The 25,389-nt window shown below is 30.5% G+C and overlaps 1 protein-coding gene across 4 annotated transcripts in view; it reads left to right on the top strand.

Annotated features, from left to right (window-relative positions):
- Window positions 1–24,356, top strand: part of LOC125077606 (DNA-binding protein D-ETS-4) — a 35,298-nt gene extending 10,942 nt beyond the window's left edge. Inside the window, exons 1-6 of one of the 4 annotated variants that reach the window (XM_047689575.1) lie at window positions 6,660–6,914; window positions 10,722–11,496; window positions 12,245–12,399; window positions 16,080–16,221; window positions 20,458–20,625; window positions 23,137–24,356. In XM_047689575.1, coding sequence (XP_047545531.1) covers window positions 10,722–11,496; window positions 12,245–12,399; window positions 16,080–16,221; window positions 20,458–20,625; window positions 23,137–23,327 — 1,431 coding nt within the window. In that variant the 5' untranslated portion in view covers window positions 6,660–6,914 and the 3' untranslated portion in view covers window positions 23,328–24,356. Of the gene's footprint in view, window positions 1–6,659; window positions 6,915–10,721; window positions 11,497–12,244; window positions 12,400–16,079; window positions 16,222–20,457; window positions 20,626–23,136 lie in introns of those variants that run through there. The other 3 variants (XM_047689574.1, XM_047689572.1, XM_047689573.1) reach the window with 3 other exon arrangements.
- Window positions 24,357–25,389: the final 1,033 nt, after the last annotated feature.

The following is a 25,389-nucleotide window of genomic DNA, read 5'->3' on the forward strand; positions in this document are numbered from 1 at the left end:
AATTGAAAGATGTTTACATTTTTAAAGTTTTTATGCATTGTCATTACAACTATACAATAGTAATAATCTTTTTATTACAATGACAGACAAACAGGCAACGTTGGAAATTATACACGGCACGTGTCAGCGTATTGTTATTTTTTATCTGTATTTTTTGATACAAAACTTGTTAATTTAATTTATTAGAACTTTAGATTGTTTCTAAATTGATTAAATGAGATAATATTATTATTCAATTTCATTTTAGTGCTTATTTGGTATATAATTTCTATGCTAATCTACAGAACTATACTATCGGTGTCCTTGTTAACGCAACATGCGAGAAAGAGATAAAAACTGTTTGTCTCGTCAAAGTTTAGTTAGTTCTGCGTTCAACAGGAGTCAGGTGTTTTTATATAAATCATTACATTATATATATATATATATATATATATATCTGTATTTGTTTATTTGTATTTATATATGTACACCTACCTGTATTAGATTTTATCATAATTTAAATAAATTATGCAGCATATTTAAATGTTAATTCCTAGCTTGTTGTCTGTTTTAACTTTTATATTTGTGTTTAAATTTTTAGCATTCTAAAAAGTATGTTCGCACTAAGGTCGAACAAATTAAAAATGTTTCTTTATTTAAATTTCTATTATGTATATTAATATTTATTGTAATTAATAATTCACGCATGTTCATAAAGAATCGCTGATATACTCCAAGACAAAAACTTCTTGAGCGACCCAAACATGTTAATGAGTAGGTTAAAAATAATTTTAGTTTTACAAAAACACTGAGTAAGTGTTACAAAAATAGAAATAAAAATCAAATAGTATTTAAAAAAAGAACATCCTAGGGATTTTTTATAAATTTCAAGATAAAACAAACACTAGTTTCAAGCAATTTCATAAAGAATATAATATATGATGGTGTCTCGTAGATCAATTACGAAGAAGACCATTCTCAAGGAAACCTAAACTAAATGTGCGAAGACATGAGTGCAATTTAAATTCTGCACTGCCAGCTACCAAACACAGGGCTCCTACTAAGAAGTTCTTGAAAGTAAAACTCAAAAACTTTTTATTGTCCTAACACGAGGTTGAACCTCACCTATGTTCGGGATATTAGATAACTTTAGCCTCATAATCTATCCATTAAACCAACTACGCTAAACATAAACACAGATGTAGAGGTTTTACTAAAGGGTTAATGTTATGTTACATATTTTTTTGAAAATACAATACGAAAAATATTAATCCACGACGATTAGCTGACGTCAAACTAATAACATTGTCTTCTGTGACGCGCGGTGTCAAGCTATCTTATCGAGTAACTCTGCACTTTGTTCCCGAGATAACTCTCAGATAAACTCTAGAATAAATTCTGATAGTGAATACAAAAAAAAAAAAATCTAAGTGCCATCCGACATTTTTAGTTGCATGTTGTCGAATGTGTTGTTAATATAATATAATTAGATTTAATTTATGTTCATTTTAAAATTGTTTAATTCCTCTACCAATGAGTTATGATGCTATACTGGAGATACAAAATATGTGCAAAAGACTTTCATCAGGTATTTTTATTTATTTTTTTAATCATTTACAATAAGCAAATTAATATTTATGCAGTTTCTGTTGTATAATGTATCAAATATAAATCAATTGGACGGGATTAAGACTGGTTAATCTTTGCTGGTTCTACTTTTGGAACTGGTGGTAGCTTTAAATTTTAATAAATACTTTAACATGATTCAAAAGTGCTTTTATGAGCACTTGAATAAAAAAATATTTTGATTTTAATTTTCTTAACTCCGTACGTGAGAAATGAATACGAATATACTTAATACATACATTTAAAAATTGCGTGCAACAGAATCGGCAATAATGTTATTAATTTTAAATATTAATTTATTTTAAATATGAATGCACTTCCTATGTATTTATGGCTTGTTAGTTTTATTTAAAATTTGTCGGCCTACTATTAACAATACTAAAGATATATTGACATAACATTACATTTTATTGGCGTGCCACGTTAAATTATTTGGTATATTAATTATAACGGTGCCAATGTCTATAAACGATGGTAACTATACCATCAGGTAATCTATTGGTCAGTCTGTGAATTTGTTTTATAATCTAATAGCTTGTATTTTAATTATTATAGCAAAGTTATTTAATACAATATGAATATCTCAAAGGCTTTGTATGTCATTTTTTTGTACTTATATCATTACGATGCAAGGTGGGCGTGTCGTTATGTTTTGCTTATATAAATAAGTGTAGTACTAAAAATAGCTTATGACCTTATCCGCTGTACTTATAAAAAGTTAGGGCCTCTTAATCCAAACAAGCATAGTATTCGAATCAATAAATTAATAATACTGTTGTTGAATTTTTGAATCCAGCACCTCTGGTTCTGAAGCTTTATTAAACCTAGCTACCAGACCAACGAGACCAATAGAATAACACACGTTAGTCAGATGGCATTTCCGATTACATAACGCATTATGTTTATCTATTGGCGATTCTGTAAACGTGCGCCTGCGCTGCTTTTTGATTCAGCAAACCTTTCTCGACCCTTCGTTGAATAGGATTGAATGATAATTTAATATCCAATAATAAGTATCATTGCGTGTGATGGAATGTGCGTGAGGGGTTTTTGAATGTTGTTTACTTTGTTATGAAATAACTTTTTATTACATAGTAATATTTATGTAGCAATCAATAATTTTATATACGAATCTGAATTATTTTTAGATATTTGTGAATTTGTTCAAAATAAACGTAAACGTTTGAACGAACAAACTCATCACATTCTTTATTGTTATTGATTAATTTTTCAATATCATATTATGAATATATTGAGATCTTTATTATTTTCGTTAAAAACTTATATCGAATTAAATATCATGTTTTTTAACTTATTTAAATGTACTTGAATAGACTAAAAGTATTTTAAGCAAAAGTGCGTTTTGTAAAATGCTCGTCGATATCTATAAATATATTACTGTGGATTATTAAATTAAATAGTTAATTATAATTTAATTTTATTGTTAAGAAGTCAGGCCTTTTACAAAGACAAGTTTAGGGACATTATCTCTAACGAACGATGATCATTTAAATCAAATTAAATTCTATAATATTAAAAATAAGAATTTATGATGGCTAGGTTCCTACACGGTCAAGCCTACTTGAAGAAAGCATATTTTTGTTCTTGATTTTATTAATGGAGCCTTTAATATTGTTTTTATTTAATATTATAAATCTTAACAAATACGGTTATAATTAAGGTGAGATAAAAACAAATAATAAGTAACGAAAGTTTTGTCTGACGTGACAGTTTCTGAAAAACACTCGATTTTCAAAATATTTACTGAAAATGTACCGTGAGCTCGTAATGTAATAAACTACCCTATATAATACCCCTGTGGCAAACTTATATATTAATGTTTTAAATGGAAATTTCTGGATTTTATATATTGCATTGGCTCAAGGTCGTTGAAACATTATTATTATAAGGTTCGGTATTGTTTTACAAATGATATAATTTTATAATTTGTTTTACTTACATTGTCAGTTTGTTGAAATAATATCTTTAACCTCAATTGACCTCAAGTGTACAATAACTTATCGTTTTTTTTTCGATATATTTTAAAATAATATATTTCATAAATATATCCATATAATAAATTTAAACAAGGGCAGGATATCACATCAAGTGGTTCAAGATCGCTTTGCCGTGTAAGATATTTTGTCCTGCAAAGAAAAGCTTGGAGATAATTCCACCATCGTTTTGCATTGGAATTAATTGTATTATTTTAGAATGTTATGTCATGTCATGAGTAAACATAATATTCAATAATGAATTAAATTTATATCTACAACAATTATTATTTCTTGTTTCACTTTTTGTCTACAAGCTCGTCGATGTCTTTTTTATGTGGGTTGAAATTTTACAGGTACGTGACGCGCAAAAACATACCCTTTTTCCTATCATCGTAATAAAAGAGATGATTTTACTCGATGCTAAACATTACGTACACATATAATTCTAGGAATATCAATGAAGATGAACGGATGATATTCATGATATATTATATAAAACGCGTTAATCAAATTTTGCTTTCATGTCGTTGAAATAGAGTTCATTTTACGTTGTATACAATTGGTTTTGAGTTCTTTTAGCATGTTGTCGTGTACGTAAACAATTATATCACGAACTAAAGTTTTTCCCACGTGTTTCACGTCACATGAAAGCTGAGGTTGTGTGTGTAATTAGATGTTTGTATGTGTTGGGCAGTTTTATAATTAGACTATGAATGAAATGAAGGCTCGTGACGTCATTGTTTCTTGACTTATAACAGTGCAATTGGTTTTTATATTTTTACGTTGGTTTTTCTTTAACTGTCAAATGGATAAGGTTCTGTTTTTGAAATAATTTTCTGTCAGTTGGGCATCTTAAACATATTTATTAAAATTCTACACATCTAATTTTTAACGGCGAAATTAACAACAATGAGTACGCTTATCTAACACAAGAATAAATCGAATCGGATTATTAATTTGTTAACTTATATAATATGGATTATATATTAGTAGAATACATATAGACAGCAGATATAGGATTATGTCATCAGTGTCTTATTTGTTTAATAGCGTTAACCTAAGTGATTTTATAACATGTTAACATATACTTCAACTATAAAAACGGTTACTAACGCCATGCTAATAAAAGTGAAAATAATCTACTGTAGAAAAATGTACCCAATTTTGTAGAAAACTATAACATCTGACGTCATATCCTAAAAACAGGTATGTTACGTCTAGCTTCTATATACTTAATCTAAATCTTTATGCATTTATTAAAGACAATTTATTTTTTGGTAAGAATTGAGTTCTTCGTTAATAAAAGTAATTTAGTTATATAATCCTAGAGATCTGAAAATTTCAAAATATCATGAAGGTACGTGTATTTTTTTATAAACATATTTACTGAAAAAATACTTATCCGATTGATATGGAACTTTTACTGTAATGGCTCAGGGTATACTAATGTACACCTCGAAGCTATTAATACCTCATGCTAATATTCTATCGTTTTATGAAGTTCTTGTTTACTTTTATACGACTTTTTATGTTATTATTAAACTAGAAAACTAGTAAATAGGTTAAATAAGATATTTGTCAGTTCTTTTGAGTAAAATTTTCATTCTGAATTAGTAGATTTTTTATTATATTTATTTTAAGTATAGGTTGAACTGGCTAATGGCCACATGATTGTAAGTGGCCTCCACTGTCCATAGATATTAGTGCCTTTAAGTAAAATGGGCTACCAATGGTTTTTTTTTAATAAATAAGGTTCTACACCAATTCTATTATGAATATATATACACTCAGATTAATATAGATACTTAGAAATTGTATAATGGTTCCTAGGTATTGTGATTCTAGGATCCTTTGTGGGATTTTCAAGTCTTGCTCAGTTTTATTAATAACATAATATAGGCGTTTAGGAATAACCAGTTTGAATTTATAAGTAATTAGTGGAATTTTAATGGTATTATCACGTGACTAGATACATTAATATATTCAATAATCTCGTTGTGTTATCAATCGATATAACATTATTCAATTAAACTGTGTTTTATATTTACATAAACTGTTTGTTTGAGATAATTATCTCTAATCGGAAAACAGATAAATAAAGTTGCCCTTTAAGAATACTTTGAGTTAAAGCCACTATTATTATTTTAAAATATTTTTTGTAATGTATTAAGAACTCTTTAGGATTGTTAGAAGCGTACACGTAGGAAACAGTACCACCTTTATTTGCTTATATCCTTTCTACCTTTATGTTAAGGTGACAGAATACATTAAAAACTGAGCCATCATTTTTGAAGTCAGTGAATAATATAAGAACGATCACATATATAAGAGCTTAAATTTTATTTGCCATAGCAAATAACTTCATTTGTTTAATAAATGGTGATTCAAAACAAACAATATGTTATTTGAGTAGGCTCTTTCAAGCAATTTTGAACTGACATTTGTGAGTCGATCAAGTCCACGTAAGGCTTTGGTTTGATAACTAGATTTTAGTGATAAAAACAGTCAAGTAATTTAAAATATATATATATAAACTTACAATTAACGTATAAATTAAAAAAATATATCAACATTAAATTTCACGCATTATTTCTTTTCCATATAGGTACAATATGGAAAAGGATCATTATTTATTGAACGCTAATAATTATTTAATTTATTTATTATTTTGTTATGTTTACAATTTTCCTATCAATCAAATAAACGAAGACTTGTTTAGTTTATAAACAGGAAATATAATAAATGCAAAACAATAATTATTTCCCGTTACCATTTAGATATTGGCATATAATGCGAAATTTATAACAAACAATCAATAATGGTTCAGGCGTTGGAAAGAGGAAGAACGAAAATTATATTGGTATAATTGAATAGTTTGAATGGAAATGATTCAGTACAAATTACATTTTTATTTCTATTTAAATGAACGTCATCGATAATTAAACGAGTAATGACGTATACGGTGTAGTATTGTTCAGATTACACTATTAAAGTTCGATATTAGTTTAGAAGCGTATTTCCCGGCGTGACGCAGGCCTTCATTGATTCAAAGGCAGTGTGCGCGGACGCAGAGCTCAGTGGCTGTGTGATCTACTCGCCGTACACACGCGGTCATGGGCCAAAAAAACTACGTAACCTCAACTTAAGTAACAGCCGAGTCAGTCGCCGGTGTAGCCTAACCTCAAAATCCAACATGGACGCAACAACAGAGGCTCAACACTGACACGGCTGACATTTCGAGTGAGTGGGGATTTTTGTTTAATAATATCAGTGATATTGAACTGTTTTCTTCGTTGAAGAGCGAACCCTAATGTGAGTTATTATATTACGATTGATAAGATATTTTCTTCCAGCAACAACATCGAGAAGTTAATCTATGATATATCGATTCAATCAAAATATATCGATATTCAAACCGGTGTTTCATCAAACAGGCAATCGATTCAATCGGCAATTGATTTTTTATGATTTATACTTTTGGTGATTATAAATCGTGTCATAAATTGTATTTTATAATTTAAAATATTTAAAGATTAATTCATTTATTAGTCTTTCAGTGTTAAAATGTTTGAAAGTTAAATCAAAGTTAGACTTAAGTTAACTTTAATAAAAGGTGTTCATATCGTTATTTTTATAATTTATTATTCTCAAACTTAGCGGGATTCCCGGCAATTTGTTTTTTGTATTTTTTAACATCTTATATTTATAGTGGTCGAAACATGTTCTAAATGCTTTGCAAACTTTATTTGAGTGTCGTAAAACGGAGTAGAGACCATAGTTCAGACTGAAACACTACGAATACTGTCATGTAAAGCATTGTAAATTGTATTATATCGAATATAGAGTTCTAATTTGTTTGAACGATGTTCTATAAAGGTTGTAAATCGGCGCTGTTCTGCCAAAACTAATGGGCAATTTAAGTTAATCTGTCTGAGACATCTCGTAACGAGACTAGTGTGGCTATTGTTGTATTATGCAAAAGTTTAGCACACAGGACTCCGTATCAAGCGCTACGCTTTCTGTTAATAAAAATAAATATAATATTTGACTTTCAATAGGCGAATTGCGAAAACGATTATGTAAGATTTGTGAAATAAATAAAAGACAATATAATACGTCAAAAATGACTTCTAATTCTTTACACGTGTTACATATTTCGACATTGTCTCAATACAACTCATTCGTGAAAAACCCAAGGTCTTGTCGAAATCGTTACAGAAGGCTGAGATCTGTCTGATCACGCGCATGCCTGGTCTGCTCTAAAATCAAGCACAATATACATTACGTCAGAGCCGCAGTCGAATTTCGACGGAAGTTCAGAAACTTAACTTTGAAATTTGACGATGATGCATAAATAGAGTCGGGCTTATCAATATCAATGAAACATGAACATTGTTGTTAAGTTATTTGTTATCATTTTTACTGAGTAACAGCATGTAAATGTTCCACAACGTGGCTAAGCCGTTTTGGGCGAAGGTTTCTCGCTGTTATCCCAGGAATGCACGAATGTGGGTTGGTAAATACACATGTGACTTTAACACATGTGACTTTAACATATTTTCACTTGTCGTTATGTTGCTTTTTTACATGGCCAAGGACATTGCTGATGTAAATATATATATATATGATATATTAACCATTGCCAATGCACTGCTTGGTAACTAAGATGTTATGTCCCTTGTGCTTTTGTTATATTTGATAACTAATGATTTGAAGATGGCTACATAACTGGCTTTGAACAAAGACTTACCATCAAGATAACTCCTGATCTTCGCTCATGATTCACGTGATCTAAACGCAATATCCTTTTAATTATATGCACAAGAATTTATTCCGCCTAGATTCCGATTGTGCAAACCCAAAATTCTTTTCATACACGTTGCTATGTCTAATACTTCCGCATGCCTAACAACTTGAGTTAAAACTACATATATCGTTTTTTTATTAATATATTCGGACTGACGTGTTATATTCGATACACAAATACCTAAAGTTATAATTTAAGTGTCATCGATGTTTTCGTACCATTTATTCAAGTAATTATCTATCCAAAATTAATTTGAACTTTTCTATGTCCTCTATGTACTCTGGGTTCTGCGTACACGTAAAAAACAAGATTTTATCTTTATATGTTTATCCTTCGATATAAACATTTAATATGTAAAATGTTGAGACCATTTAAGACTACATTTAAGACACAATTTCGAGATTCCCTGTAAATTATATTTAACTTAAATTAATGGTAACGATAGTAATAATAAAGTGTTTATCTTAAAAAATATTTCGCTAAAAATATATTCGTAATAACTATTAAACTAGTAGCTTTTTCTTGATGTATATTAACAGCTTTATCTGTTTACATCTAACGTCTACATCTAAATGTTACAACCAAATTAGATTTTTTTTTTATGTCAATATTTTTAAATGCAAAATCGATGAGATACTCCATGCAATAATAGATCGTGAATTTTAATAACTCAAAGACGTGACAAGTGATTTATACACTGCTCTAAATAATGACATTAAAATATCTTGTCAGACATCTGACCTTAAAAATATTTAAGCCTATAAATTATCTCTCGAATGTGTAATTTATAAATGAGGTTGTTTTTTATCTATTTATTTAATATAATTGTGTAACACGAGCGGCCAGTTCAGACATTCGAATGATACAATATTTAAGGATTAAAAAAAATCAATCAGTTACTAATAATCTTTCAGACGATCAATACTTTTTGTTAAGTAAAGTTATTACATTTCTTGAAACGTATATGGAATTTGAAAATAAAAAAAAATAGTGCTTTTATTCCCTTTTATATATTTTCTTGAAGACAGCGATGAGATATCGTATCTATCGTTTAAGATAAATTAACAATAAAATTCTCAGAAGATAATTTAAACATTATAAATGTCATAATAATCGCTTTGAACCATTTATATATACGCTATCTGCATATGCGTCTTGCAATCTTAATAGGGGTTGAATATGACGTCAATGTAGAATATATTTTATCTTAAATTGTTAATCAAAGCATCTCTTGTCGATAATGGGAACATTGCTGTATAGGCAGCTTGTCTTTGAATAAAACGCGTTAATTTATCGTATGAACGTTCTCACGTTGTGTGAGGCAATTATCAAGATGTCACATGGGAAAATCATTGTTCTGATATAATTCATGCAAACACTTTGCTTTTGATTACCTTAACCGACCGGTTAAACTTGCACTTACTTTTGGAATTGAAAAGGAAAATTTCTCAGTAAGCCGCTGCTCTATCAACAATGGGGTTGTCACTGTGGAGAGTGCTATTTTTCTTGCTCTACATTTTTACTAACTTAAAGCACCAGGCAATCATAAAAAGTTAGGTGATTGAGATTACGCGTTCGTAAAATTTCTGAGTAAGCTGGTGTTCTAACAACGATGGGGTTGTCGCTGTGGAGAGTGAGTGTTCTTTTTCTTGCTTTCGTCACATTACCAGGCATTTATAAAAATATAGGTGGTTGAGATGTTAAATCGCAATGGGCATAAATATAGGTTACATTAGTACTATAGTACTATTAGTATTATACTGATATTTTATAAGTATATATATAAACTTTAATGTAAATTTAGACAGTTTATTTTTATCTCGCTTCGTCTAATGAGTCAGTTCTAATTTAAGATTACTTTGACGTTTATATAAATAAACAAAGCGTAAAATGTAGAGGATATTTTGTTTAGGACATCTGGTTTCACGTCATAGGCTAAGTTTGACGCAAATGATTGACCTAACATCGCATCTTAGCGTTCAAACGCTTTCAACTAATAAAATGTAACCATCGTTTTATTCACCAAAAATTAAACCTTGAATGAATATAAGTATTCAATCGATAGAATTGATTACTTTAAAGTGTTAACTGTGACATTTAATGTAACAAAATATAGGGATTCATAGATATATGTAAGTACTAAATATGGGAACAACAAAGATTAGTTTAATGGAATCACCTCAATCATTCAAGAAAGAATTGCTGTGATTTTCCGTAGATATTAAACGCGTAGTACATTCTTTATTTATGTTTTATCATACGAGTCTTTGTAATATAAATTTATATCTAACAATTTTTTTCTTTGTCCACAGATGCCACAGACGGTGCCCCGGTCTGGGTGCAGCCCCCCATCTGCGTCCCAGGGTGAGAGAGCGGTACCAACTTCCCCCGCTGATATTCATCATCTTTTGCGCCTTCTCGGCGCCGAATCTCCACCAGAACCCATGTTGCACTCTCCTCCGACACATATTAAGCCACCTCCACCATATCCAGAAGATAACAATTACCTTGAACGCCTGTACGATTTCGAAGGTTATCCAACTCCGTCTCCCTCATCAGACGAGGGATCAATACCAACTGTGGCGCTCCAACCTCCTTCCCCATACAATTCTTTACAATACTCACCGATATTTATCAAAGAGGAACCAAACAGATTATCAGTTCCTGGCTTTGCGTCACCCTATCCATTATCGCCGTCAGGTTCTTGTGTATCGTACGGTAGCCATAATCAATACTCATCGCCCGTCCCCCAACACGAAGAATATATAGATATCGAGGAGCTCCTAAAAGAGAATCAAATATTACAAGAGAGTGTACAACAAAGTTACATTACACCTAAAATAGAAGTCGAAGAGCCAAGAGATCACATTCTCTTACGATCAGCGCTTGAAGATACGTCATTTCAAAAGCGGCTTAATTTAAGACCGATTCCGTTAGAATTAGGAAGTGTCAAAATGGAAGAAAGTAGTGGTGGTGCCGGAGACGAAGCTCTAGTGGCGCCCGACATAGACCGCGTGCTCACAATGGCTATTGAACAGTCTAAGCGAGATGTAGACAATACTTGTACCGTACTGGGTATATCACCAGGTGAGTCACGTACTTGTGCATTGACTATTAAACATTTAAATACAATTCATACATATGTGAACGGTCCCGTAATAAACATTCTTCTATGATGTCTAACATGTGAGAATGTAGGCACTGCGATACAATCACGACGATCAACCTATGACAGAATAATTAATCTCTATGACGTCGTCACCATTACGGCAATACGGCAAAAAAATGAAGTATTTCCTCGTAGAGACTTAAGCTACTACATCAGCAAATAAAGATTATAAATAGATTCTAAGAACTTTATAAAAATGGTTGATTACGCAATGATAATTTTTTAAAACGTCTATTGACGATCCATAGCGCAAATGAAATCATGTCATATTTTTCGCATAAGCAAATTTATGTTAAATTTTACGTGGTGGTTGGGCTTTTTACAAGCCATCTGAATACCACCCGTCATCATATATTCTACCACCAAATAGCAATGTTCAATATTATTGTGTTCCAATTTTAAGGGTCTTTGGGTCAGTGTTACTACAGGCACAAGGGACATAACATTTCAATTCATATGGTTGGTAGCATTGGTGATTTGAGGAATGATTAAAATTTCTTACGGGACCAATCTTACAATACACTTACTATCAGGTGGTCGATTTTCCAGTCCGACAATCAAAATGTCCTAAAAAGGATAGTTTTTTTCTTTAAATATTTATATGCCGATCATTAATCGAAACAGTTATTATGATGATATAGGTCTACATAAAATAATTCTCAACAGATCCAATGCAATGGAATACAAGTGACGTTAAATCGTGGGTCGTGTTTACACTCCAACATTACAACTTGCCGATGGTCCCTGCTGAATACTTTGCAATGGACGGCGCAGCACTAATCGCGCTCACTGAAGACGAATTCAATCAAAGAGCACCACAAGTAAGTGTACTTACATAATATATTAATACGAGAGCTTCCGTTCGCATGTTGCTCTTGATTTTGAGTTCAGCGATGCTTTTATTTAAGATTTTAATCTTATGGTGGTGACCTATTGCCACAAAATAGCCCGATTGTTCCAATTTCGAATTGAAACATTGGTTGAAGTTTCAATATTTTTTGCCGTAATTAATACTCCCGTTTTAAGCGTTAGGCAAAAAGGAGTTCAAGCTTGCTTCATAACAAATTAGCGGTTTGGCCGTGCAAGAGCAACAGACAGACAGAGTTACTTTCTCATTTATAATATTAGTATAGATTATACTATTTAAATCTATAATACATATATCAATTAATTTACTAGACACGTGTGAACTTGATGATGAGTCATTTCGTATAAAATTAATCTAATGCCAATGAATGTCTTTTTAATATCATTTATATGACGAGTCTCTTTGACCTTTACCGTATAGTCAATAAATATCATATTATCTGTAGCCCGCGGGCTATTCTGTTTTAAATGATCAGTTTTTATGTCTCAGGTTCCAAATTTTACACGGTAACAATACAAGTTTTTATAATTTTTTTATTTTAAAAATATACAAACGCTTACATAAATGGTTGACATAAATGTTAAAAATTGTATTTATGTGTAATATAATGAATGTTAAGTTTAGTAATAAGGAAATATAATAAATTATTTTTGATCTTAATAATTTATAGGAATAAAAAGCTGTTCTGAACGGTCAAACAAACAAATTCTTCATTTTTATGTATTTATATATATAGATTTACAGTACGGTGCCTGTTTATCCTATATTTTGTTGACAAATTCATATGTTATTCATAATACCGAGGTCAATATAGTTTTCATATACAATAAATTATGTCTAATACAAACTGTAATACTAAACTGGATAACAATGGCCTAAAAAGGTTTCAAGAATAAGCTTTTATTCAGACATTGTAGTCCGAGGAAATCTAAGAGTCGATTCACACTGGAACCGTCTTTGATGAATTGTCAAAAGAAATCGATACATCATGACATTCACATTGCAGGCAATGCGATTGGTCAAAATATTCGAATAGATATTCTCGATTCTTGATTCAGTGTTCAGTCTTGGATGAATTCAACAGGAGTGGATCTGCCACAAAAAATTGCGATTCGTAATTTTTGACGAACGTAAGACGGTCATCAAGTAATTTAAGCCGTAACTGTCATTTTATTTATAGGTTTCGCGATTCTGGTGTACATAAACAATTCCCACCGTCAAAAATTAGTCACGAATCGTGAAAAATTAAGATACGACAAAGATTCCTCGTGTGATGAGCCTTTAGAGTTTCTATAACATAATCAAAAACGATTGTACAACCTGTGTATTCAAAGTCCATTCTGAAGAATTAGCGAGGACGGTTTTAATGTAAACGTGTTATTAATCAGTGTCATGTTGACATTTCGTTTAACTTTGGAATAGTTTTAATCACGTGACCCTGGGGGCGATTAAGGGCACTGATAAACATAGTTCGAAACTCGAACGCTGATAATAACTTGTTTATTTATTAACGGCTTTGGTAAACAAAATATTCCTTTAATATATTTGTATTTTATAAAACGAACCGCGACTTCGTCGTTCGCGTATTTGAATTTTTTTATTATATTTTTGATCGTGGTATAAAATGCAGGAAATTGAGCCCTCTTTTAAGGCTCTATAAAGAGATCTTCCTAAAAACAATGAGTATATATAATTGATATTATATAATTACTAACCTTATAAACCATGCAAATAAGATACATCTTGAAAGTATATTATAAAGAAGGCAGTAACAAAAATAAGTTTATATTTTTTGTGTTCACTGCATTATTATGTATAGATCTGGGTTCGATGACCCATTTCATAGCACTTCAATAATATACAAATTAAATACATATATTGTGTTTTAGTGAAAAACTATTTAAGAGTTGTCCGAATCTATTTCCGAATAACAGATAAAAATAATACAAAACATCGATCGAGCTTTGACAGACACTTGACAGACCTTATTAAGGTTAGTCGACATCATAAAGTAAGGTTCTTAAAAAAATACGAACCGTCATTTATATTGATTTTTAAATTTCTTCTACAATAAAATTTTATTTACAGTTTAGGAAAATTCCATCTTTGTACATATAAGTATGCCATAAATAGAGATGACTGAATATTTGATGCGTTCATAATTTAAAATTCTGTTAGTCACTTTCAATATCTTAGAGATTATATTTAAGTTAAATTTTTTATTTAATAAATGTTTTTATTATTGAATAATAAATAACTAAACGTGAAATTTATTTATATATATTATTAAAACAATTAGTATTCATTTCGATTTTTTTTAATTTAAATTATTTATTGCATCCGAGCTAGTTTTCGCAGTGCGACTTCACGGTTCGCTCAACAAGGAAATCCGTTTAGGGGTTACGTATACGCAACTTTTATGTAATAAGTACAAAACTTGAGTCGTAATGTAATTGCACTTTGGAAATTCCATACGTAAGTTTGATGATATTTATTCAACTCATAACGCAATCATTGCGTTATCAAATTATTTCGTTATAACTGTTCGCCTTAATTCATGGATAGTGACGTCAATTACGCTCTTATACGACGCGATCAGAAAATGCAGTTTTTTTATGTTACGTCTTCACGGCCTTGCTTTGTTTTAACAATGGAAAGTGAGCTTAACTACACATCTGAGTAAAAGGACAGTTTAAATATAATTAAAACAGCAGAAACCTTTCTACCGTTTAGTCTTTAATTATGTTTTATATAATTGCTTTGCTGCGAAACAATTGTAGCGATTGTATTAAAGCACTCAACATTATAGTCGATCAAACAAAGATTTAGTACTTGACAATCACGTAATCCATTTGAGAAGCTTGATAAGATAAATATCTAACAATTCGAATGAATCGAAAACGATTCGACATTGACTATTGTATTTTGAAGACCTTATTAGAGCTCTATTAATAAATATTTCTAATCCATAAAAATGAAGTACAACATATCAGACATTCAGTTTTTTGATTCCTTAAGTTTTATAGTACTCTTGTAACTCAGTAGTTACGATGTATTCTCAATCTAATCACCCAGCTTGACAGTTGTCATCGTACGCGTCAGTGCTCCGACTTTCTCCAAGGCCGATGAAAGTTCCGCGACATCGCTACAACCGATGTTTGCATACAAATTGTAACAATCTGTGATTTCAAATCATAGATCGATGTAAACAAGACGAGTTCAAGAGATAAAAGAAATATAAAGATTAATAAGTCTGAGTCTCTAGTCAAAATAATATTGGATAATAGTCTAATCGATCCCAAACCATCAAACGGGGTTTCATGTTATTTCAATTGAAGATATTAGTAAAATTGTTTCTTCGTTGGAAAATGAATGAAAACGTAATCAGCAATAGTTAGTAAACAAATTACATGTGTGTACGCTCAAAGTCCACACATAGAGAGTTCTCTAGGTTATTGTGAAATAAATAGGCATATATAATAATGATTACTATTATAAATTAATAATGAATCTTTATATAAATATGTGTGTTTGTTATTATGATTCAATAGTTTTTTTTATATTTTGATTAATTTAAATAATATATTAAAATATTAGTTACTGTTTTGACTAAGCTAAATTCAATTGTTTTAGGCCGGAAGCACACTGTACGCCCAGCTCGAGATTTGGAAAGCAGCAAGGCACGAGAGCTGGAGGAGTCAGTGGGTGGAACACGAACAACCTTCTCCTACACCAGCTCCCCCTTACCTACCATCGCCTGAGGATATGAGTGATGGTATGTTATAACATTTTGAAGTTTCATCCTTTGTTTTTTTTAAATACAAGGTAGACTTGTGATCTTGCTGAGTATTAACCACAGATATGAATTTCTTATAAGTTTCCAATGATTTATATAATGTGTCGTTGTTGACTGGCGATTAAATTAATTTTGAATGGCTGGTTATTATTCAATAATTATATAGGCAGTAAAATGTACAACCACAATATACCCAGTTAATATGTACTAGCGATATCTTAAATTTGTTAAGATTGTTCGCGTGTAGTTACGAATACGGAATTTTAAGACAGTTATCAAATTAAACTATGTTTGTGTTCGCACTTGTTGATTTTGACCGTAAATAACTTAACTATTATTTACTCTAAATCAATAGTAGACATAATTTTCTTTTCAATTTTCTTTATTAAAGAAAATTTTGTTTCATGGTTACTATATTTAAAAAAAAAAACAATCGGTGACAAATAGTCGAGAAAAAGGAACTTAATTGTTTTGGCTGTTGACTGTTTACATATACGTATATATGTGTAAACTAGCGACCAGCCCCGAGTTTACACGGGTGCAATTTATTAATAAAGAAAATGATATGATATAAACACAATTTATACCCCATAGCACTCAGGAATAATGTACTTTCTACCAATGATCACATTTTTAGGATGGGATCATTGTATCGGAAATTACGTAGTTATCGTAACAAATTTTAACTTTATAATGTTAACATAGAATAAAATATAAACAATAAAATATACATATATATATAACAAAATAAAATTAGAAACGATGCATCAGACTGATCTTTGCCAGTACAGTTAACCCAATCATTAATTTCAATATATTTACAAATTCAACCAACTATTGAATAAGCTATAATATTACTTGTTTATGGGCATTTAAAATTCAACAATAGTTAATATGAAACAGCACAAAAGTCGTCGATGCTATGTAGCACGGCAATGCATCAACTTGTATTGTGATCACCGTTAGCCGATGCGAGGTCCCACATTGAGACAAACGACTCAATGATATATGGCCTAGTGAGGCTATACGTTGAAACTATTCACTTGCTTTACGAGGGAATTGTAGATAGACAGAAAGAGGACGACCAGTGTATCGATAATGCGGAAAGCTTCGAAATTATCTAGAATCCCATAAGCATAATAAAATGCGTATATTAAATTGACACGTTAAAGATCTTAATGTCAAAATGACATTTTATTAGTGACTTATCTCGATTCGAAATTTATATTACTTTATTAACCAAACTTTAAAATATTCATGTTTTTTAAACGTACATATTTAAATAATAGAGGCGTAAAACTTATTAAATTAACAGAATGAGTATATCAGTGATGTTAACAGACAGACATTTAGAAAAAAAGTATTGATAGTAGCACAGGAAACAGCTACGGGCAATTATCTCTAGCTGTTCAGCATTCCAAACATTGTGTCGGTCATACTTTATAAAGTTAGCTACACAAACGTTTGGTAAACAACAGTTTGTTAAGACAAAATATATTAAAATCAGACAATTGTTTGGATAAAAAGAAATTACACATATACTGTTGGAGTTCGCAGAAAAGAAAATAATTAAGAATTATATTTCACATCGTAAAAACTATCGAGCAATTTTTATCTCATAATCAATGGAATATAAAAATATTATAAATTATCAAGAGCATACAAAGATACAGTTAGACTATCAACCACATAGTCAATGAGTTCTATTCCTTTCGACGCAGGCCCTTATACGTCAAGTCAGCTTTTTATAACATTTCTCGAAGACCTAGATACAGAGAGCTGTGCCACCGGACCCGCAAGGTCGAATATGTACTAGTCAAGATGAAACTGTTGACGTTATAAAAATTTATATATAATCCAATTGATACGTATCGTGCTTTTGATCTAGAATGCGACAGGAAGGCGTTATTATTGGTGTAATTTCTTGCGTTGGTGAGTTTAATGAGCTAAAAGATACGCCTTATAAAGTTAGAGATATATTATTATATCAAACAATTTGATCGATTTATACGCCTAGGATCCTCCTGTGTATTTGTTCAAGAATATTTACTCAAGTTAAGGGTTAAAATATTAATTTAGTCGAAGATTTTTTTTAAGAAAACATGATATTAATGTTATTACAAAAAAAACTGGTTCAGTTTCGTTAATGATCTAATCAATAGATTGATAAACTCACATTGGTTGAACTAAGATAACATGTTTTAGATTTAAAATGTTATTAATATACAACCAATATAAATTGTAAAACAAAATTATTCTTTAATAACATTACACGATTTGACTCTAAACGCTAGAAAGATAGCGAATATGTATAAATTACAAGATACAGAAATGTTTGTATCAAAATTGTAATTTATCACTCGCCTCTTTAAATAGCGTCTGAGCCACGGTGTTTACTGTAAGTGTTTTACAGTCTGATGGTTTATACGTCCCAAATCGAAGGTCATATACACGCTACTTTAGGTGTCTTGTTAGTTTAGTGGCGAGATTATAAGTTTGCAAATCCTTTGACCCAATTTAGTCCGGGACTGTAAAACGTTTTTAGGGTTTTCCCAAATTCCAGTTGTCAGATCGTTGTTAGTGAAACATGAATAACCAGTCCTGCGTCTGAACAATTTCCAGTTATGTCAATTATACCGACCGATCGGGTTATGAGAGTGAAGGAATATAGTTATTGTGGTAGGGCTTTGTGTCTGGGTAGGTTTTCCACTCATCACATATTCTGCCGTAAAGAGCCAGTGCAACTACAGGCACGCAGGACATGACGTCAAAGTTGTGAAGATTGGCAAATGGCGGTGCATTGGCGATCTAAGAAATGCTTAATATTTTTTAGCGCGTCAACTTCTATGAATCTTGGTGGCTACTTACCATCAGGTGGCCCATTTTATAGTCCACTTACTCATTCAAATAAGAGAGTGCACTTTTGATTGCACATAAAGTTATGCTCTATAGTATATTCAGTACAACTGTACTGTCAAAAAAAGGTAGCTAACTAGCTACGTTTTTTTTGTTAATTAAATTGTATAAAAAAATAAACGCATTAATTTGTGTATATTACGTTACAGTAAATACGTATACACTTATAAATAATGCACTTATGAACGATATAATTATATTGATAGGTAAAGATAAGTTTACGGAACTCGTGATGATAATCATTGAAAACGTTTTAAAATTAAATCATGTCTATTAATTGTAATATTATTTTATACAATGAAGATTATCATTTTGTAATATAATATGCTTAAAATAATAAAAACACTATGGACAATGAACATTCATTATTTGTTGCACAATGTAAATCTTTATCAAAATTAATAACTTATTAATTAACAGAATACATGTTGCAATTTAGTATAGTAATATAAATTACATACGACGTATAAAAAAAAAATCTTTTGAATCGAAACTACATAATGAATATAAACAATACAGAACAAAAACTGCCCAGTCCTCTTTTCTCTTCTCTTTGTCATATGATTTAGTTTCATTTTATCTACGTCAATAAAATAAAAAAATTAAAATAAATTTGGTAAAAAATATTGAAAACAAAGAAATTCAAATATATATTCGTATTTCTCTCCATATTAACGGACACTTATCATAAATAAATATTATAAAAAAATATATACGTCTCAAGTATCCAACTAAAGAATGTTTTCAAACATTAATACTCCAATACATTAGCGTAAATATGACGTCTTACGAAAGTTTATTATGTAAGGCTGTGTAACCGAAAGGTACTATTGAATCAACGTATAAGTTTGAGGATATTAAATCTTATTGATTTTAAGCTATTATTTGCCAGGTAATGATTTAATTATTTAGATTATTAATGATTGCAATATTAATGTTTAATTCACGTCATAAACATATTTTGAAATAACTACCAGACCACAGTCAATAAACGTGGTGGAATAAGCTCCAAAAGCTATCTCTAAAACGGGTTGCTTTTATCAAAGTTATAGTTAGTTATATTAGTTATCCAGAATATTCTACAAATATATTTTTTTAATTTAATTCACCTATAATGCCTCACTGATATTAGGAGAGTGGATTTATTTCTCGCCCAGACGATGGGCGAAAGTCGAATAGCAACTGGGCAATATTATTAGCAAGCAGGCCACTATTCTATGTGGTCATTTTTTATACACTAGTCATATTAAAATTTAATCTGTATATACATATAAGTAATGTGAATACTTTTACTAATAGCAGTCATTTTGCAAGCAGATGAAGACTCAGAATCAGCTGGAACCAGTGCAGTTCAAGGTGGAGGCAAAGTGAAAACAGGCAGTACACATATCCACCTTTGGCAATTCCTGAAAGAGCTCCTAGCGTCACCTCACATACATGGATCCGCGATACGGTGGTTAGACCGAAGTGAGTATTATATTAATGTCTTTTACAAACATTCTTATTCTTTTAAATATTGAATAAACTAGGCCTTATCTAATAATCTTTAAAGAAAATATTGGTAGATATATTTTAGACTAAGATGTTAGAATAAAAGTGACTACGAATAATTCTACTGTGTATAATCCACACGGCTGAATTGAATATATATTTACAATTATTCATATTATACAAATATTATTAATAGTATTTTGTAAATAAAAATCTAAAAAAATAAAAATAAGAAACTCTCTTTTTTCAAAGTTATAATGAATTAGCTGATTGATAGATTGAATTTGCCCAATCATCCTGCTTTATGTTTTAAAATTAGTATGCAGTAAGTACTCATGTAGCTTGTTATATCGGTAATTACCTCAACACTGTTACTCTGCGATAACGTACGAAGAAAAATATTTCAAACTATTAGTTCTATCTCTTGAAATGTAAATATTCAATTTAATTTAAAATTTTACATAACAACTTTTTCAAATTGAACTATGAACTATTAGTGACAAAAAATTATCAATTGTAGCGAATATCTAATACTAACTACGCAGTCGATATTACGTAACAAAAGATTTTGGGCAAAAGATTGTGAAATATATCTATATTCTCTGACTTTTAAAGTACGGCTAGTTGCCGATCCAAAACAACTGAAAAAATAGGAGCAGAACGCAGAGCCCCTGCTTTGCGTAATATTCGAAGCATTGGATGTTACACTGAAAAAATATAAACACTACTGAGAATTCCTTGAGAGAAAACCTAATACCTTTAATTGATGATATGTAGCTGTTTAGGTTAGTCGATAGAAAAAATATAGATACTTATATCATAGTAAATCTATAAAACAATACAATTACAATGCTACTCGGAGTGAGTTTAAACGACCTATGCAAATTCATGGAAGTATTCAGAATAGCAATTAGATAGAACATTGCTTCTATGGAAGAATAATTAAACTTGGATAGTACAGGTTGCATTCTAAATAAATTATTAAATTGTTCGCGGATTTTCTTTACATTGAATTATTTAATTTAATTTACATATTAGTGATTGCGATTGTTCGTACACTTTCTGTTTCCTTGTAAAAAATGTAGATCCTTGTTTGACTAGATTCAATTATAGATTCTATTGTGGTTCTATAACAATACAAAAGCAGGAATAGCTATAAAGCTGGGGAAACCAGATTCTTATAATTTATATGCATAAACTTCTAAACAGGATTTATTTGTGATTATAAGCAATAAACTTGACGTCCGTAATAAAATCAAGTATTAATGCAATTGAAATACAATTAGTTTCGTAAGTTACGTCTTTAACTTTAAATATATTATATTTATTAGAATTCAGTTAAAAGACTAAAAGATAAAAAAAAAATCATTATGATTTTTAATTAACATAATCAATTTAACTCGTAATTCATAATATTAGGGCATCAGAATTATCATTAGACGCTGAATAGATAACTAAAAATAGATTTATAATTGGAACCTCCAGACAATTTTCTTATTAGTCATATTAAAATCGAACATTTAATTAAATCCATTTATGTTTATCGAAAAATGGCATAAAAGTTATTCGTCGTCAATCAGTTAAACCCACATACAATTGTAATGGCATATTTTATCTCGTTTGGGTCGTAGTTTCCTTTGTTTAACATTGTTTCCAAGTCGATAGTAATACCAGCAATTTACTGACTGATATCTTTTAATTGGTTAAAAACACGGAAACAAGTCGCATCATCACGTAACATTTCATACAATATCTCAATAGTTTAAAATTGAGCTGATATTGAATCAATGTAGTTTTTGACTGAATTAAATTAACATATTACATTCATAAAAATGTTCTACAGATGTATTTTGATTATTCCCAGTATCGGTACTGGGCATTCCTTAAATGGTTCAGTTCATGTGAAGTCATTGATATTAGTTAGGTGTTCTCGTATTTATAATACTTGAAAAATCCATAGCGACATTCTCAATCCAAGGTGAACGAGCCGTTTACTTGCCTTGCGTTAGGTACTCTATAAAATACTCAAAAGGTTAGTTTTCTGCTTCGTGACTGAATCTATATACTATCGTTATTGATACGTCGTCTAGATTTACAGCTATTATTGTTAACACGTCTATTTTTGGTATTAACGGCGGTATTATGGTAATTTTAGTTGTATTGATTGTGCGGAATAATCTTGCAATAGTTACGAGAATAGGATTTTGATTAGTCCTTCGTGTATTCTGGGTCATTTAATCACAACGAAGCATAATATTAATATTATATAAACAATAGTCGTAACCTCAATACAAATTTCGTTCGATAGTTTGTATATTAGAAAATTGATTTGATTACAAAATACTTGGCAGTTAGCCTAAAACTTCCATTTTGAAAGTTAATTTACCTCGATCTGATAACGTATTGCACGTTTGTTTTACCAAAACAATAGCCTTATTATCATAGTTTATCTATATACAAATGGTTAATTCATGTCATGTTTCACAGGTAACGGAGTATTCAAAATTGAAGATTCAGTCCGTGTAGCCAGGCTGTGGGGCAAGAGAAAAAACAGGCCCGCGATGAACTACGACAAACTGTCCAGAAGTATAAGGCAGTATTACAAAAAAGGCATCATGAAGAAAACTGAGAGGAGTCAGAGGCTCGTTTACCAGTTTTGTCATCCTTACTCCTTATAAGAACTTCGAAATAACTTAGTATAAGTTATTTGTAAATATTTATTGTAAATAAGGGCGTGTGAGAGCCGCGGTAATGCGGACAAAATGAGGAACTGGTTGTGTTTTGCGATGTAACGTAAAATTCAACGCAGTTTTAGAGTTTGTCGATGTTCTAAAAGCATCTCGAAGAACAAGTTTCAGTTCTGGGGTGCGACTAAAACATCGATCAACACTCCTCCATAAAATTCGGGAAAGGTAATTTTCTCTGGAATTCTATTGGACGGAGGCATTGATTGTGATAGTATTAAGTTCTTTTTTACCGGCGATTAGACGACGATCATCATTGTTTGTTTCGTAATCAGTTCTCATGATTGATTTTCGTTCGTCAGTCGAAAGCTGGTAATGTTTATCCCATATATCTATGATATATTTCTAGTACGTTCTATGAACTTATAGATAACTAAGCGATGTAAATAATTACGTTCGAATTTGTGAAAAAAATAATGAGCATAAGCTCGAATTAGTTAAGTATGAAGAGGTAATTCTCATTTATTTTTTAATTATTTATAAAACATTATTATAATCGAGAATAATTGTTTTATTTTATATTTTAAGCAACGATTGACGTTTGCTTTTTAAGAAAAATGTAGCGTGACACGTGAGTCGTCACTGACGATGTGTTTTTGTGTTTGCGCACATGTGGGACACTTGCAATGTAGGTGTAGTTAGTAAATTGTAAGTCATAACAACGGCGGTTCAATTTGGACTTGTAAGAATGTAAAATTTTGAAATTTTGTGCCAAATAGACATGTATTCCTTCGTATTTATTCGGGACAAAATAATAGTTCCATCGGTAGCCCGCCGATGTAAAATTGTAAAAAAGTTTATAATTTAGAATGGTGTTGGTTTAATGGGGTTATAGGTTAAGTTACTATCTTAAGCATGCGACGCAGTTAGCGTACATAATAATGTTATTGGACCAAACTAATGTAGATTTTATGAATCATGTAATATTATGTTGCATCAAAATAAATGGCCATTCATATATAACGAAATTTTTATTTACTACTCGACTAACCAAACAAAGAGAATAAAATTGACAATAAAGTATCAAATATGGTAATTTAAAAATAAATACACAACACGGAGTAACTGATGAACATTTAAAACAAATGAAAGTCTACTGAATCTTTAGAGATGATCCTTAAATAATCTTGTAAGATTAAGAATATATCTAATAAATGAAGATATGACATATGCATATTATTATATTCATTTGGTTCGGGTTGCATCACGTTGCGCAAAAGTGACGTCACACCATCGTCGAATTCCTCAAGTGAAAGTGCCTTTCGACTCGGTAAGAGGGGAGGGCGACCTCGGAAGGCTTTAGAGATTTTTATTGAATGCGAGCATGTTGAATTTATCTTTGAGAAGGTTTTTCGTTATTTTATAAAAAGAAATTATCTACATAATCAAGGAATATGTATATTCTTAGATAGATGAAAATCATGCTCAGAAGGTCTCAATACTACGTCCAGTATAGTAAGTATAAGTAAGTTATATCCACTGACAAAGAATATTATTAATACCTGCATATTTATGGATTTATGCTAAATCTATGTGAATAGGAAATAACATCCCAAGTTCTATAGAATCTATAGAATCGAGGCAGTATGGAAAGTAATTAAGATTGTTTGTGGAAGCTCTTTAAAAATCAAAGGTACGTAATTCATAAAAAAAGTCGAAATTTGAATTCGCAAATGTGCCAGACACTTGTAATTAATAAATTTAACCATTCAATAAGCTAGTAATAGTGAGGTATCACTCAATAAAAGAATAATCTTTTATTGATATAAATCGATGAAAAAAGAATCGACTTATCAATGGTTGTGTTTTGGTTATATTATAATTTAATTAACGTACTTATGTAATTAATTAGCCAAAAAGATTATTTGCTAAATTATTTGTATACCAATTCTTCTTTGTAGAAGCTATATCCGGTGGTTGCTCTATATCTCAATATAGTATACAACAAAGTCGCTTCCCACCTGTATGCTTAGATCTTTTTAACTACGCAACGAAT

This window comes from Vanessa atalanta, chromosome 4 (genome assembly GCF_905147765.1).
Source record: "Vanessa atalanta chromosome 4, ilVanAtal1.2, whole genome shotgun sequence".
Classification (NCBI taxonomy): Eukaryota; Metazoa; Arthropoda; class Insecta; order Lepidoptera; family Nymphalidae; genus Vanessa; species Vanessa atalanta.